At 47.3% G+C, this 17,704-nt stretch overlaps 1 protein-coding gene across 9 annotated transcripts in view; it reads left to right on the top strand.

Moving 5' to 3' along the window:
* The window catches only part of TFAP2B (transcription factor AP-2 beta), a 65,719-nt gene that overhangs the window by 5,034 nt on the left and 42,981 nt on the right, over positions 1–17,704 (top strand). For all 9 annotated transcript variants that reach the window (XM_082216424.1, XM_082216422.1, XM_082216421.1 and 6 more), the window contains 2 exons: positions 1,024–1,482; positions 8,806–8,866. In XM_082216424.1, the coding sequence (XP_082072550.1) occupies positions 1,024–1,482; positions 8,806–8,866 (520 nt within the window). The remainder of the gene's footprint in view (positions 1–1,023; positions 1,483–8,805; positions 8,867–17,704) is intronic.

Raw genomic sequence — 17,704 nt, 5'->3', positions numbered from 1 at the left:
GGGCTGAGGAGGGGGGCAGAGTGAGGGGAAACTTTTTATAGAAAAAAATTGCTGTCGGGGATTTGAACGACTTTTTTCTGGAATAGATTTTGTGCGTGTGTGTGTGTGTGTGTAAAATCACAGCTTCACTTCGAATATAGAATCCAGGATTCAGAAGAATATTGATTTGGATTGTGACTCTTTTTTTAAAAAAAATATGTAAATAGTGTTTTGTTTTTTACAAAAACTTTTATTCATTATACCGCCAAAAACATTTTTGTTAATTTTCTTTTTACAGGCGTGAATCAAATATTAGAAAAATATCAATAAATTATATTCTGAAGGCCCCCGCTTCACTGGCTTAATCCTAACTTTTTTCCTCCGATTTTGAGATCAATTTTAATAGGAGAAATGTTGTTTCATATTATTTTCCATACAATCTTCCAGAACGAACCTAGAATCGCATCTTTCCAGTTCTGCCACGGGCAAACGAGCGGGTGGCTTGTTTATTTGTTTTCATCAAAAGCTCTTCCTAAAGCCATACAGTGTTGAATAAATGTATACTTGTTCGTGCTCTTGCGAGATTATTCGTGGGGAAGAAGCATGGAATGGGTGGAGAAATTCACCCCAGTCCTTCGTGGTAGAGTTAAGGGGTTTTTAATTCCTCCACTTTCTTTTAAAACCAGACTTTTTATTTCATTTATTTTTGCCATTGTCGCTTGCAGTCGAGAAGTTCATGGGAAGTTTTGGAACTTAAGGAAAGGAGACAGGAGTTATTCTTCTGTTTTCCTAATTTGTGGATTTTTCATTCTGCTTTCAATTATACACAAACCATAGGAGAAGCTTTAAGAAACGCCGGACAGTCTCTTCGCCGCTGAAAACGAGGGGTGATTAATCTGAATAGGAGCCGTTTTGATAGGCACCTTTTAAACTGTATTTTTTTGAGAATAATAAATTGGGTGTTAAAATCCCTTTCCCAATCTCTCTCTCTCTCCTCTCTCTTTTCTCCTTCCTCTCCTCTCCCTCCGGTTGTCCACCTTCCAGGACCGCCACGATGGCGTGCCCAGTCACAGCTCTCGGCTGTCCCAGCTGGGCTCGGTCTCGCAGGGACCCTACTCGAGCGCCCCTCCGCTGTCTCACACCCCGTCCTCGGACTTCCAGCCGCCCTACTTCCCGCCGCCCTACCAGCCGCTTCCCTATCACCAGAGCCAGGACCCTTACTCCCATGTCAATGACCCCTACTCCCTGAACCCTCTGCACCAGCCCCAGCAGCACCCTTGGGGGCAGAGACAGAGGCAGGAGGTGGGCTCGGAGACCGGCTCGCTGCTGCCCCAGCCGCGGGCTTCGCTGCCTCAGCTCTCGGGACTGGACCCCAGGCGGGACTACCACTCGGTCAGGCGGCCAGACGTCCTGCTCCACTCGGCTCACCACGGCCTGGACTCCGGCATGGGCGACGCGCTTTCTCTCCACGGCATCGGGCACCCGGGGATGGAGGACGTCCAGGTAATGCGCTCGGGAAGGAGCATCCAGCTCCACGCACACATGCGGGGGTCGCGGGCGGGGGGCGGGCGCGGATGCCTTCCAGCGCTGGAGGTTTTGCTGTGCTATAGAACCTTTCCCAGGATCCTTGCGAGTGTGATCGACCTCTACTCAAGGTCTGTTTTGGAATAGTGCGCCCCCCCCCCAACCCCAGGAGGCTTGCATGTTTAGCAATCTCTGGGGCTTTTGTTTTCTGGAAGACGGAACACACCCAGAGTTTATTCCACTCCTTCCTATCTCTGGTAATACGTTCCCGGCTGCTTCAAAGGACTTGAAACAAACTCTGTCTTGCAACTTCCCTCAGCTTTGCTTGGAAGTCAATGAGTTGTGAGTTGCAGCCATCAATGATCAGCTGAAGGTTGCAGCCCCAAGCTGCCAGACAGCCAGGGTCAGCGAGAGGCAGACTTCTCTGGGATGAAAGTCCCACCGAAATCAATGGAATTTATTTCCGTGTAGACAGCAAGGGGGGCAGCTGGGGGAGCCCCAAGAACTTCGATGGAAGTCATGTGAGTTCCCAGGATACGCACCCCGCCCTCCTCTTTGCAAAAGTTGAAGAAAATTTCAGAGACATGTGCTAGACAGAAAGTTGGAAATAAATCCACGCACACAATGCACTGCTCTAGATTTTTTTTTATTTTATTAATAATACTAAATACTAAAATAAAATACTAAACCTGTGTTTCAGAGAACTGGATGACGCGCTAAATTTCTTTTCTCCTCCAGTTCGACAGTCAAACGATCAAGGGCTACTTTTTTGTTTAAGACAAAAGCCTCGCACAGTGTCTTGAAAAGAGGTGGCAGTGGCCTATAGGATTAGTTATTTGGGGGGCTACATTCTCTTTCGGCGGGTGGGCGTTCTTTTCTGCAGATGTCATCGTTTCTGCTAGTGCATTTATTTTATTGTGCACTGAAGACAGATCCTCTGAACGCAGAGTTATCTCTGTCCTGAACCTACGTGATTTCTGAATTTATTCCAAGAGAACTTAACTCTAATCAACGATTTTCCATTATAGTAAATAATGACAGTACAGAAATTGCTCCAGAACGAAGTACCGTAATTGTTGGTATATAGATTGAACGAAATCCGTTGGGTGTTTCGTTAGGAACTCCCCAGTTGCACGAAAGCATGATGGAGCAGAGAGGGTTAAAACGCATCTGATTATTTTGGGCGGTTTGCGTTTATTGCCAGCCTTTAGGAACTAAGGCAGAGGGGGCGTCAGATTCCGCGCGCATCAAGCGTTTATGTGCATGACGCAAACGATCCGGAGGAGGAGAGGGACTTGGCAGGCCCGATCCTGCGCTTTTCACTTAAGCGACTCTCCCTCCAAATACGGTCACTGAGGGGGCAGAATGTATGAGTTTGTGTCCAGTGACCAATGGAGAGCGAATTAGAGGATCTGGGCTGAATGGTGAAATGTCATGGCGTGATCTGTATTCAGCTTTGAAAATCGGGTGGTGATAGGGGCCAAACATTTATTTGAAAATGGCTCCTCTGAATTCGAATGCAAAGGAATGGGAACTCGGGGCAAATCGCTCAGCTATGTGAAAACAAAGGAAAAATGCAGAGCATCAGTCCCAGGTTTTAGCTGAAGAAAATGTGCTAGATGTGCGGATTGTTTTGTTCCAAAGCAAACCTATTCTCGGCTAGGAACCAGCTCCCTTGAAACCGCCTAAGAGGCAACAGCTATTCTGAGTTATGACTCTTGTGAGTAATGTGCAGTTTTTGGGAGACAGAAAAAGGCAGGTGGAACAGAAGCAAGCGACCCTGGTGGGGAGGAACTTTGTGTTATTTGAAATGCATTTGCTTCTAAGGGAGAGAGAGGGAGGAATTGTCCAGTCTCCTTCCATTATAACTGACTCTTATTTGGGATGGGGGATACACCATAGAATTCATTCTAAACTTTGTAAGAATAATCCAGTTTACCTTGTACACAAATCCAGAAGTTTACAAAAAAATCACACGCATCGGTTTTATTCAGTTTCTCGAATAACAAGAAAAGGGTTATGCAGAGGGGAAACGGTGCCTGCGTCCCCGCCTCCCAATTTCTTAAGCTGTCTGGACAGAAATGCGGTTGGCTGTAACAGGGGGGAAACAAGGCAAGTAGAGACAGAAAGAAATTAGGGAGAAAATATATAATTATAGAAATACAAACCGAAGCCATGTGTAATCCATTGTTCATGGACAGAATGAAGCGTTTCTTGTAACTGGAGAGTTTTCTGTTGCAGTGCTGTAAACATGTTGCTGTCCTTGGGAGCGTTAAATTCTGCACTTGGTCACGTGCGGCCCGATTCTATGGGTGTTTGCTCTGAAGCAAGTAAATGGTCCTCAAGAGAGGTGCCACGCAAAGGGTAGAGCATGTGGGCGGGCAATTGATGCAGTCCACAACTTTTACATGAACACCTCTCTAGTAAAGGGAGGGAGCGTGCCACTTCCGTCATAACGAATGACTAACTATATGGGAAGATTTCCAGACTGTCCTTAAAAGTTCAGCCTGCTCATATATTCTGGGAAGTTCTGCTGAAATCAGTAGGGCTTGACTTCCAAGGGGAAGTGTTTAGGATCTAGGGACCAGTGACTGAAGGCAGGGGTGCCAGGGTAGCTGAATAGTGAGTGGATGCTGGTAACCTTTGTCTACTGCAAAGATTTATTTAGGGAGTTGGGGGATCCATCAAACTGCGTGGGCGTTCTTCCAAATCCTGGCACAGTTAGGCAGTTTTAAGTCCCTTTGACTTCAGTGCGAGGGGTGAGAGTACATATTTGCATCAATCCCACTGGAATCAGCAGAAGTTCTGCTTAATTGTAGCTGGATCGTAGGTGTATATATTGTTAAAGGGCGTGCAAGAGTGCTCAATAAATCCATTTCCTCTTAAGTAATCAATCCTATTAGATGTGAATGTTATGGAATAAGTGAAGAATGTTCTGCAACGTATATTCTTAATCGCATGTTTGGAAAGGTTGCACATCTTAGCGTGCGAGTCTACATGAAATTGATATCTGGCTTATTTGAATTAATGGAATCTACTAGAGCTAGATAGATACGTCTACGAAATTTTGATTCTTCGTTTCCTTGGTGATGCATTTCCTTGATAAATAGCACCATTGAGAAACTATTTCCTCAGGAATACTTTATGAATTATTAGCAGTCATTATCTATTATCAGAGGGAGGATACTTTCATTTGGTACGTTCTGTGTACATGTGCAATTAATGTTTACTGCAATGTAACTAAGGTATCAGGTGGATGATAAGAAATTTGTTTCTTCTTAATGTGCTTAATAAATTAAGATTAGACAGAGAGATCGATGAAGAAATAGTTATGATATATTCACGGCTATATGCCATTCATATGCCTGCAGTTGCTCCCTATCTTTAATTGAAACTCGAGTATTCGTGATACCAAGTATGATATATTGCAGCGCTTTATTTTTCATCCCCAGCAATATATTACGGGTTAATATTTGATGTAATGTTTTCTGGAAATACCTTATTGTTCTCTCATTAAGCACATCAGTTCAGGTGTTCGCAGGCGAGCAAACTCACAGTCCTGGGAATCCAAAGTATTCGGATTTATGCAGTTTAAACGCTGCTATCGTAAATCAAACTGAAATCAACCAGAATTGCTTACAAAGTCGTGTTAATCAGAACAGGGGTGCTTCGCTTGGAATTGGTGGCTCTGAAGCCTTTTCAATAAGATTGCTTCGGCTTAACTGGTTTCTATATTAGATTTGCTTCAGGGTTTAAGATTCAAAACTACTCTTCCTCGCAGCAATCCTGAAGGCAGCCCTGTATCCTTCTTACGCATCTGTGCGCAGAAGCCAGCCCCTTGAGTTTAGTGGGACTTTTCCAGTTAAGTAAGTGCACGCAGGCAGAGTTACACGGAAACCGGTCCCATTGTTAATGGACGGGACTGACTTCCGAGGCACGTATTAAAGGCAGATCACGGTCTCCCTGAAATCAATGCGCATTCGTTCCCCGTAAATCCCTTTCGAACTGAAGTGAGACCTGCACTACTAGGCTTTTCTTCCCTCCCACCACCTCCATTTATTGCTCTCGATATGTCAGGCGGCGATTGGAAAGTGTTAGCTTTTTTATTTAAAATAAATAAATAAATAAATGTGTGCACTTTATAGCGGAGAATGTCCAAGACTGAATTCCACCCCCACCGTCTCTTCTGAGAGGCGCTGGGGATCCAAAGTTAACTTTGCACCCATGCAAAGTAACCCCTGGTATCACTTTTAACTAAAGAAGTCTAGTAATTAAAAGTCTGAGTTGTGTGTGAGTGTGCGTGTGCGTGTTTCCGCATGCAGTCCTAATTAAATCTTTACGATCCTCTCTGTGACTATTAACTGCCAGCATGCTGCGCGAATATCCTGTACAAAAACCCAGCAGGCGGCCGTAATTAGATCGAAAATCAGACAAGACTCTTCTCATTAACTACAACAGCTCAGGCGCGCTGCTGATGAGGAGGCGAGCAGCGGAGGGTGCGAGGAACAGGTTTCCAGGAGAAGCCCCGCCACCGCCATCCCCACCGCCGCCACCCACCGCGCCTCCCAGGAACTGCGCCCCTAGAGCACAGGCACGCCCTTCGGGGGCACTTAATCCGGATCAACGCCAAGCCCGCCCCTTTACCTGAGCGAAAGAGGATTAGAATCCCCATCCCTTGCAAGAGCTGCGGAGGAGCACCAGGGGGGGGGGGTGGGCGCTGCCTCCAATGTTCTGCTCGCGAGCTTCCCAGCGAAACTCAAGCACGGCCACTTTTTTGGGGGGGCGGGGGGGGGCGGGCGGGCGGGTGTTCTTAGACGTCCAGCCGGGGTTGTTCAGGTGGGGAAGAACCGTTCCAAGCTAATTATTTTTTGTTTAGGGATTAGGGGCTTGTGACACCCTTTCCTTGTCCCCAATAAGGACGGAGAAAATGCCCCGGCAGGTATTTATTCCCTCTGGTTGCGTCTGTAAGGTGAGAGACGCGGTCCAGCCGCTCGCTCTTTTACAGAGCCATCCTTGACGCGTTTTACTTTGAAGTAAAGACACTGAACACAAAGCGAGATTTATGCCCGAGTAAGCGTGCGTAGGCTTGCCGCTTGGAAAGGGGGCGAAAGGAAGAAGCAGGACCCTCCCTCTCCTTTTGTCTAGTGCTCTGCCCTGCGGCTACTTTTGAAGCTGAGGGCTAGCGGACGCTTCTCTGGCAAGCTCTCAGTGCCATGACCATTCGCGAGGACCCTAATTCCAAGTAAACGCGCTTAGCACTAGAGTCAGAGTGGCTGGCAAGAGACCGCTTGACCCAGTTACGCAGAAGCCCTTGAATGAAATCCTTCGCTGAGGCCATCCTCAGCAGAAGAGTGGGAAATGTTTGTTTGTTAGGTCGGTCACTGTTGCTTAGGGATAGAGTGCCCTGGGGTCTGTTCGCTCTAGACACCCTAGCCTAGACTCAACATGGTCCTCATTGGGAGAGCAAGTGAAATCATCGAGTTAGGCAGCATCAGCGCCGCTGAATTCAATAGGTCATACATCCGAGTAGACCAAGGCAGTACGCTGGTAAAACTTTGGGGGAAACACCGGCATTTAAACCCAGGCTCTGTGAAGTGGGAGGGAGAGAATGCACGGAGGCAACCTCATCCCAGTTTTATATGAACTGATGCAAATTTATTTTCTTTCATTTGTCTTGGAAACCTAATGGTTTTTGTTCATCTGAGTAACGGTGAAGGAGGGGAGGAATCCTCTTCCTTCATAAGGAGTTTGAAACGCGTTATAGGACTCCCTTTCTCCCATGGACTGACTTGTGGGCGCGCATCGCGGTAGCTGTGATGAGGAGGAACTCCTCTGCTTCTTGGAAGATTATGACAATATTTCCACTTACTAAGACTTACTAGGGTTGGGCAACAGGTGAAATTATCTTCAGTGGGGTGGGGGAATAAAGGCTGCACCTCCATGCATGCTAACTGGGAAGGAAATCCCATTAAACTGAGGCCCATCTTTCATAATACAGAGGACAAAGTCGGAGGCCTGGTCGTGTCTTGGACCGTACCACTTCAGGCTGCCGGGGGGTGGGGTGGCGGTGTTCCTATCCTGAAGAGCAATTCCCGCAGATAAATCTGTGCAGTGGAGAAGGATTCCAAGCTAGTCGTCTCCCCGCTGCGCTAGTTTTCTACGTCCGGGGACTTTTTCTCATGAAGGGACTTTAACCATGCGGCACACCGCTACCACCTATTGCCCTAATGAGGTATGGTCCAAACACGGATTTGGCACTCTTATTCCAGAAAACCAGGCTTCCGAGCAAGCAGTAAGCAAAACCCAAGCTTTTCTCCCCTTTGAGACCTAATCGGATCATGCAGCCACGCAATACAAGAGCCTTCTGAAGTACCTCCTCCGTGTCCAACCATGCTCGCTCCTGGGCCAAAAGATTGTTTTTTTAGTTGAAGACAGACGTGCCATGATTACAGGTGTGGCTCCTAGATCATAGCGGGAAGGAGGAGGCTAGAGGGCCATAAATTTTTTTGGCTTCGGTAGACAATCTACTGTATTTTAATCGCTTATCAGAGTATCAGTAAATTGTTGTTCCCCGCCCCATCTTCGTTTCCTCCCCCCCCCATATATGGAAATAAATGCGAGTTGCCCTTCTCCCCCTGCACAGGTAAGGAAGTTGTTCCAAGAGAAGATATTGAAAGCGAAGATATTGACAGCGTGGGCTTTAAATTAAACTTACTATGTGCTTTACTGATGGCGCTCATCCTTTACTTAAACTGGCAACCTAAAGCACGCTTACTCGGAAGTAAGCCCGATTGGGTTCAATAACATTTACTTATAAGTAAACATAAGTAAGATCGGGTTGTTTCGAGATCGTCGACTTGGCTAAGAGAGTGTGTATTCCTAAATTCCAAGCAAACACGCACAGAATTATTATATCGTGAATGTGCCCTATTTCAAATGGTCTTATTGTCTAACTAGGGCAAATAAAGGAATTTTTAAAGCTTAAAGGAATAAAGTCGGTGTATTATTTAGCTCTTTTTTTTTAAGCAATAAAGAAGAAAAAGAAGCCCAGGTGTTTTGCAACCTTTTCTATTAGATCCTCTAATCTGGGAGCGCTTCATTGCCCTGTCGATTTAATAAGGAACGCCTCTCTTTCCCTAGTGAATTAATATAAATGGTAATAACAGGAATTCCAGATCCTGGGCTGACGTGATGTCGTGCGCGCGCGTGAGTGCATATGTTTCTACCTACGTGTACGTTGTACTCTGCCGGCCAGTCAATTTGAATAGTGATACCCCCTCCCCTTCTTTTTTGTATTCATAGTCAGTAGAAGATGCCAATAACAGCGGCATGAACTTGTTGGACCAGTCTGTCATCAAAAAAGGTATGGAAAACATTTCAATACTGTGTGTACGCGCGCGTATGTGTGGCATTTGTTTCACAGTTTGGGGACAATCGATAGTCCTTCCAAGTAATGAATATCCTTTTTCTACCTACTTGGAAGTACTTATTCCACTGGGGCTTACTCCCGAGTAAACGTGGATAGGATTGAATTGCACGTTTCACGTGGAAGAGACAAGAATACGTCAGTAGAAACAAAGAGAAGGGAGGGATTAATAAAGGCAGATTTTTATAAGGAGGGAGGGTAGAGGAAGCAAAACTCCCGACTGATCATGTAGACCACACTTGTAATCAATGAAATTTGCTTCCTGGGAACCACAGCTGTGATCCTAAGAACACGTCATGAGCCTAGGAATGTGCCTGGGAAGCAACCAGTTTAATTGCGCAATGGGGCTTGTTCTCCAGTATGTCTACGAAGAATCCTAGCCTCAAGCTCTGTGCACATTAAGTTGGGAGTGAGCCCCATTGTAGCCTTCGAAACTTCCGTCCCGGTAAGCATTCATAAGACCTGACTGTTGATTGGCTGTATCTCTGAAATTTCATGGAACCATTTTGTAGGCAAACGTTTTGAGGATTGTGATGTAAAAGCGGAATGAACGGATCTTGCATCTAAGTGAGGTTACTTCCCTTGGTGTGGGAATGAAAGGTTTCCTAATTCTGGAATGTATCTCCCCTCCTCCACTCAGAAAGGGAAAGTCCAGTTGTGAAGCGGCCGCAAATCATTTCATAGCTTCCACCCCCCACGTCAATTCTCGTTTTGCGTAGAACAATGGCTCTGGCTAAATAACAAATTTCCCATGATCCTTGGCGGTTGCGATTCGGGCCCCTTGTTTATATTGCCTCCATGCTGCTTGCCCAATGACAGCCTTGATTTTTAGGCTGAGCCTTATGCACATTCACTTGGGAGTAAGTCTCATTGAACCCAGCGGACAACTCCTGAGTAAACGTGCACGGGTGTGGCAAGAGCTTGGTTGCAAGGGGTTTTCCCAGCCTGTGGACACACACACACACACACACACGCACAAACACACACGCACGCCTGTCCTTCGGGAAAACATGGGATGGGGAGGGTTACGAATCGCACATGCTCAATTAAAAAACAAATCTACACATGCATACATGATTTAGTGTAAGTGTAGCTTCGCCCCATACTGTTAGAGGGAATGTGATATTAACAAATGTTTGCAATCTCTTGTACAGCTGTAAGCAAAATAATTAACTAATTAAACTAATTAAATGTAATTACAATAACTCATTTTGGGCGTATTGCAGCTGCTTCACCCTTTCCCCAGCTTCCCCCGCCCCCCGTTTGAATTTCCCTGACAGACTCTTGAAAACGTGGGACGATTACGGCGATAAGGCAATAGACATTGAGCAGACCCTACTCAACGAAGAGAGGGGTACTAGATTTAATGCTCTCCGGAATTACTATTGCTAGATCCAGTTCTGAACTGCGCAGGATGGGCGTGGTAGCACGGGCTCTTCGGCGTCCTAAATGGCAGCCCCAGTTGCCCGGGCTCCCTAACAAAGCTCCCCCAGCTCTGAGCGGAAAGGAAACAGAAAGCTGTCTTAGACCCCGATTTTGAGAGTTCCTCTGAAACTCAAGGCTCCCGTCCCAAAATCTGCTTCTATAATCAAGGGAAAGGCGGCTTAAGGAACTAAGTTTAGGAGGAAGTATTTACATGTGCTGAACGTGGTATCCCACTGAAGAAAGCTGAATGGAAAGGACGTGATTTGTTTCCTTAAAATCAAATCTGTGTGGCTCCAAGGTAGAGGTGGATTAGCGGCGGAGAGAAGAGCTCCGGGCCCTGTAATTTCTGCTGCTTTCATCATGATGCAAGGCTGCGTGGGGGCGCAGCTCCCCAGCATAGGAGCCAACTCTTAGGGGCTTCGGTCCCCACAATAAAATATTTGAGGGCGCCGGGGCCCCACAAAGTTGATGGGCATTCCCATTCAAATGGTGTGCGCATTATATGATCGATTATGTGGGGCGAGGCTTAGCTGGGCCCCCACAATATTTTATTCAAGTTGGCACCCCTGCTCCCCAGTAAGTCAAAATCCCGATGGGACGGGTTCCTACTGGTTTTAGTGCAGGTGACATAGAACTCGGCCCCACAGATGCGGGCGGGACCTGCTCCCGAGTAAACGTCCATAGAATTACTGCTGCCTTTATGGGAAATCCTAAACTGGAATGAAGCGAAAAGGAAGGGCACAGTTCTGCTCATGATTTCAGGTGGCACTTAGGAGCAGAGCAGGCAGCCCTCTTCAGCTGACTGGCAGGAAAGGTAGATTGCACGTAGATTGGTCTGCCACCATGGAGCTCATAAGCGCGTTGCTTTTTCTCAGGTCCTCTTCGTTAACTGATAGCCCAGCTTCGAAAACGTGGCCTCAGCCTTGGCGCACATTGCTTGCGGGAGCAGGGTACTTGCCAGGGTACTTGCCCCCTTCAGCCTGTGCGCTCTTCCATTGCTTTGAATGGCAGCAGGATCTCTCCTGGGTTGCACCGTTACAGCCCAGTCTTATAGCACAAGTCTCTTCCGAAGTCAGCGTACTTATTAATAACTTTCTCGGGAGGGAAGTAACTGCATATTTTATAGAACGGCGTCGTATAAATTTCGATAATGAGCAAGCCAATCAATTTAAGGCCGCGGCGCTAAACAACCGAAGCCAATGAAACAACTAAGTAAATGTGATTGAGGTTGAGGGATGAGGATGAGACTATATATATCCTCCAAATGTTGTTGGATTCCCTTTCGCATCGGCCCCAGCCAGCATGGCCAATGTCTAGAGATGATCATCATCATTTATGACTTGTACCGCTGCGAATTGGAGTCCGGCGGCATCCGCGGACACCACGTTGACAACCCCGGCTACTGTCGCCTTTTGCTAGCGAAGTCAGTCCAGTCGAACTTAGTCCTAAGGAGTCCTTCCCTCCTGCCCCGGTGTGTGTGTGTGTGTGTGTGTGCTGCATAATATTGTCTAACAAATCTCTCTACATCGGAGCCAACTCCTAGAGGTCAAGGAGTATTTGCCCCCTGCCCCCCAAGTTGATTGGCATTGCTTTTCAAATGGTGTGGTGCACCGCGTCATGTGATCGATTATGCAGGGCGGGGCTTACCTGCCCGCCCCATATATTTTATTCAAGTTGAATACTCGTAGCACGATCTTAAGTATTTTTGGTTATATTGCCTTCCTTGTCACCTCTACTGAGAAGTGAGCTTCTTGAGTTCAATGGGGCTTACTCTCAGGTAAGTTATATAGGATTGCAAGCATAGATGCCAATTGTATAGTATGCAGACTCCGCTAACCCAGAAATATCACCTCTGGTTAAGAACTTTGGTTCAGGATGAGAACCGAAATCCTGCTCTGGCGGCGCAGCTGCAGCAGGAGGCCCCATTAGCTAAAGTGGTGCTTCAGGTTAAGAACAGTTTCAGGTTAAGAACAGACTTCCAGAACGAATTAAGTTCTTAACCAGAGGTACAACTGTATAAAGGAGTGGGGTATCTGTTCCATTGGAAGCCAAAGTAACTGCGTTAGAATCACTGCCCAGAATCGCATTCACTACTCTTAGAAGAACGTCCTGTTTTTAAAATCAGATGTGTGGACGACTCCCCACACCTTCTGCACACACAATTCAAAAGTCTTGGGAATTCAATGTTTTCCTTCCAGTGAGCCTTGTCTGAAATCCCTTCCGAGAAATATGGCTGGACAGGTTTCTAGTAGCAAAACAACGAGGCCTAGGGGCATCTGTGGCTGCCTGTCCTTAAGCAGATCCTGGGAAGAGGGAAGCTGCAGGGGCCGCGAGGTGTTTGCGCAGATAGTTGCAGGATCTGTGGCAGGGAGAAGGCGGCCGCTCTCTTTCTTCTGGCTGGAACCTAATGCCAAAGGGATCGTTGCAGCTGCAACCCTTTCTGCTACGTGTGAACGGATAGAAAAGTGGAGTGACGCTTCCTATTTCACACAGAGCGGTGCCCATTTTTCTAGGCAAAAATATCCCAGTGACAAAGGAGATGCGATATGGAGATAAATTATTAACACATTCAGCTCATCCCTTAGCGCCCATGTCTTACGATCTTTGAGGCCTATGAAAGTAATGGCGATATCTGTCATCTTTTATTGCCACGCTGGTCCCAGTGTGTGACACTCCCCCCCTTTTTTTTTCCTTAGCGTGAGAGGGAGGAGAGGAAAGACTACGCGGTAACCCTCTTCATTCCCTCTAGTCGTCTGTTTAAAACCTTGGTACCAACCAGAATAAAATTCAGTTCATATCTCCATCTTGCACACATCCGGCTGGTGGCAAGCTCCACTGGAACTGGGTGGCTGAGAGAGGAGGTTCGCATGTGCGTGCTTGATTCTGAACTGCTGGGAGGCCTGGTGGGAGAAGCCCCTGCAGACAAATGGCGCATCTCTCCCGCAAACACGCAGTTCCGTTTCAATTCAGACAGTTCACACGTGCAGCTGCAATAATAATAATTTATTATTTCTATGCCGCCCATCTGACCGGGCTGCCTCAGCCACTCTGGGTAGTTCCCAACAACAAACAGTAAAAGCTCAATACAACACACACTAAAAACTTCCCTGCAATGCAGAAAGCGTGGCGTGAATAATCAAGCAATGTATTTGAACGAATGAATCAGTCCTAAATACCCAATAAACCTGTTTTCGGATCTGGGTGCGAAACTCTCTGCCTGGTGCCTGTCTAGTTTCTTTTGAAGCAGTAGCAGCGGTAGCAACAAAAACCAAACCTGACCTGCGTGTGCTGTGAAGCCTCTGTTGTGTTACCTACTTCAGAGTCCGATGGCTGGTTCTGCTGAAGGCCCCGTGAATTTAATTTGCAATCCTAACCCCGTTTGCCCGGCTCAATTCAGTAGGAAGTAGTAGACATCCTCGCTTCCATAGGGACTTCAGCCTTAAGCAAACTTACTAGAGCGCGAATCCCACTGAGTTTAGTAGGAGCTTACTTTGTAGTAAAAGTGCGTTGGGTCGAATTGTTAATTTAATCTAGGACTACTTTTCATAGTCAAGTTCTGTCTTCCTCGCGTGTCGTCTTTTAATTGTTTATTTTTATTTCGTCCTTCCTTCCTTCTCCATCTACTCATCTCGAACTGAAGTAAACAGATGGGTTGTCTATACTCCTCTCTCTCCCCCCGACCTCGCTGTTTCCTGGCTGAGGCGCTTGACTCCGTCGCAGAAACACAATATGTTGTGAGCTGTACACTGTCTCCCTCCCTCCCTCCCCTCTCGTTATGTTTGCGATCTGGGCTTCCTTGACATTTCTGAGGTAATTTAGTTAAGAGGAAATGAGTTGTTCCCAGTAGAGAGAGCAAACGAGTGGAGTGGAGGTAGCCAGCGTGATAAATGGCTCTTTCATTTGGAGATCTCCAGAGCTCGTTTAAGGCTAATTTTCTGTATTAGCCCCCTTTGAGCTATTAATGCAATAGGCAGGGACCGTGGCCCCTTGTCTCTGAGCTGCCCCATTAGAGCCAACATTAAGCTGCCAATCCGGATCTCCGTTGCTGGGGTGCTGGTGAGGCTATAATGAAAGGTGCTTTTTGCAAAAAAAAGGAAAAGAAAAGAAAGACAAAAATGAAGAAAACGGGGGGAGGGAGAAGCAATTCCTAATCTAAAGTGGCAGAGGGTGGTTAATACGATTTGAAGGGGGCTGGTCAATGAGCAATCAATAAAGTAATAATGAGAGGGATGCGCTACATTAACAGGCTAAAAATCCAACGAGACATTAAAAAATCATTCGTAACTCTTATTTCCATTAAGGCAGGCGGAGGGAGGCGGCGGCGGCGGCGGCAGTCCCAGCTTTAGAGAGCACTAAGCGCAAAGGGTGGCAACGCCGAATCCCCTCCACGAAAGCGGAGTTTGGGATTCCGTCGCGCCCTGCGATGTTCTGCAGTCAAATCCTCAGCAGAAAACCCTGTTGCTAACGAAGGGAGGCCCTCCCAAGTCACATACTTAGGGACTGCAGCTTTTGCGACCTCATGGCAGCCCCTCCCACCCCCACCCTCAGAGGTGAAATGCGGATTAGAGGCCATTCAAGTCCAACTCTGGAACAAGCAACCCTGGAACACCCCTGAGCAAACTTCACCACGTCTTTTAACTTGTTTTACTTTATAGCGAACCTAATTGTTTCTCAGTAGAGCTTACTTCTGATTTGGAGACTACTTCCATCAGGTTAAGAGTAACTAAGCATTGCAGAGGGTTGGACTAAATGACCCTTGGGAGTCCCTTCCAAACGCTTATGATTCGATAATCCGGGTTACCTGAGTTGCCAGATCGCACGCTTTCCTGGGGCGGGGAGATGTATGAACCCTTCGCCCGGGCAGACATTAAATATTAGCAACGGCCAACGCGGAGCAGGATTCCCCAGCGGCTCGAATGGCTTTTCAAACCCCGGCATTGAGGGTGGGGCACGTTGGCTAAAAGGCTGGATGAAGCGATGTTTTGATTATGCACGGAGCGGTAAAGCGGGGGCGAGGAGACTCCCTGTCCCCGTAGCCTCTGGGTGGAGTCTGTCGGAAGTGCGGAGCCGCATTGAGGGAGACTCGCTGCAAGGCTTTCCTAAAGGAACGCGTCCGTCGTGATATGGATTCTCTCCCATCTCTGCAGACTTCATGGCTGGTGGCTGGTCCACCCTCATGACTTTGCTGAACCCGAGGGCTTGGCAGTTTATTAGGCTGTTTTGGATGTGGCTAGTAGGAAGCCCTCTCCCACTTGAAATTGTCACTGGCAGTTACTTCGGGATCAATATGTAGATAATTGGACCTCAAAGCGGCAAACGCATCCCAGCAGCAAATGCGTGGGATCGTATCCTGACTCCCCACGGTGGGCAAACCCCTGGGAATCCAACGGGGAACCGTCCGCCACCCCGCTCGCATCTTCTTCCTCTGCGTGGCGAGCGCAATTGTAGTTTTGAACACACAGACACATATAATCAACGTATATTCAATGCACGCAAGAATCCTGGCAGCCTTAGACTTACAATTCCCGGTACCTATAGCAAACCATAGTTCCCAGGATTCTTTGAGGAAAGTCGCGCCCTCTAAATGTGCGTTGGCTGTGCTTGATTTATGGTGTAAAGCGCAGGAAGTGGCCAAGAAGGAGGACCTGAGCAGCTGGAAGCCATTCTAAGAAGCAGTGTGCAGGGATTGTGTAGTTGGTTCAGCAGTGGTCAAGACTCTCACGAAAGAAGTCCACACATTATATGTATAGATAAGATTAGATACCATTTTGCAAGGAACGGTGAAGGGGAAATACCTTTCTGGGCCATCGTCTAGTATTAATTCTCCTTCGAGAAAAACCGCTTTTGAATGCAGCGGGGCAGGTACGGCGGGTCAAAGCTTAACTCTTTTTGCCCGGGAGACATTCCAAGGCTGCCTTTTGGGATCCAGTTGAATGCAGCGCTTTCTGTTGACGCCCTTGTCTAACCCGTGTGAAAAGGGCAAGGGGCGTCTTGAACTTGCCGAATGTAGCGATTTATGACTTGATATCCCCCCCACACACACACAGGAGCGGCGAGGCGGGTTTGTAGGCCTGCCTGAAACCTGTTTGCAGGAGTAGCACCACGCCTGCCCAAAGCCCAGAGCTAAAGGAACTTGCTGCCAGCTAAGAGAAGGGACAGGCAAATCTGGAGTACAGTAGAGAGAGAGAGGGACAGAGAGACCTGACCGCATCGGGCAAATATTTGCTAAAATCGATTGAGCTTTTGCCAGACATTTCAACGAAACTCACAACATGCAAAAACTGAGCTGAGTCGAGAAGGAACTTCCTCCTTTTTCTTCCAGCTGTTGAGTAGTGCGGTTTAAGGCTGCGTGAGATCCTCAGCAGGTCTTTACAGGGGGCTAAATCCCGTTGCGATATTCTAGGCAAGTCTTTTAGGATGGCACTATAAACTGCTTAAATAGAAATAACTGGATAGATGAATTCGAGAGCGTGTAGAATTCCATTCAGTGAAGATGGGTTTAACATTAAAGTTTCCCGGAACTGGAGCTTTGTAGCCTCCCACGACTGGACACATACTTTTTTTGGTCCTAGAAGAGACACAATAATATAAAATAGGGAAATAAAGCTCTCTGTGTCGTTAGCGGTTGATGTGAGGAAACCTGCCGGCAGATTTACAAAGGGAAGCAGGGTCGTCGGGTATGGTTTCAGATTGGATGGGGAACCGTGTGTGGATGTTCCTGCACCACAGGGGCTGGGCCAGATGACCTCTGGAGTCCTTTCCAACGCTGTGATTCTAGATTTATGTGTTTTTGCAGCTTGGCTTGGAAGTAAATGTTTATTTACACCGAAGAAATGCTTTCCACCAGGGCTGTTTAGCACGCGCCCTCCAGAGGCTCCCAGCACCCTCAGCCGTGGTGGCCCGTGGTCGGGTCTGCAGGGAGTTGAAGCCCACAGCCTTCGGAGGGCACAGCCTTGGTTTCCTTGGGCCTTGCTGGAATATTTTCTTCCGAGAAATGTGTGCGCCACGTGGGATTGAAGGCCAAGTCGTTGCTGCGCCTTTGAACACTTAACTGGCCGTTGAAACCCGCGGGACTCACTTCTCAACAAGTATCCAAAGGACCGATCTCCAAGAACACTTGTCTATTCAAAAGGGGGAAACTTTCGAATTATTGCGCGCTCATTACTCGACACAAACAGATTTTAAAGAGACTTCCAGATAAATTAGCACAATCCGCTTGCTGCCTACTGGCCCGATTTATTTTAAGAGGATTCCTCGGGAGCAAATGGGTCGTGGCTTGGGGTGTTGCTGCAGAAAACACCCACATTACCTAAGAACAATTCCACGATTCCAAACCCTAATTAAGTGCGG

This window comes from Podarcis vaucheri (assembly GCF_965113315.1).
Source record: "Podarcis vaucheri genome assembly, chromosome: 3".
NCBI classification, from domain to species: Eukaryota; Metazoa; Chordata; class Lepidosauria; order Squamata; family Lacertidae; genus Podarcis; species Podarcis vaucheri.
The sequence above is the reverse complement of the archived record's forward strand: the minus strand, read 5'-3'. Positions and strand labels throughout refer to the sequence as shown.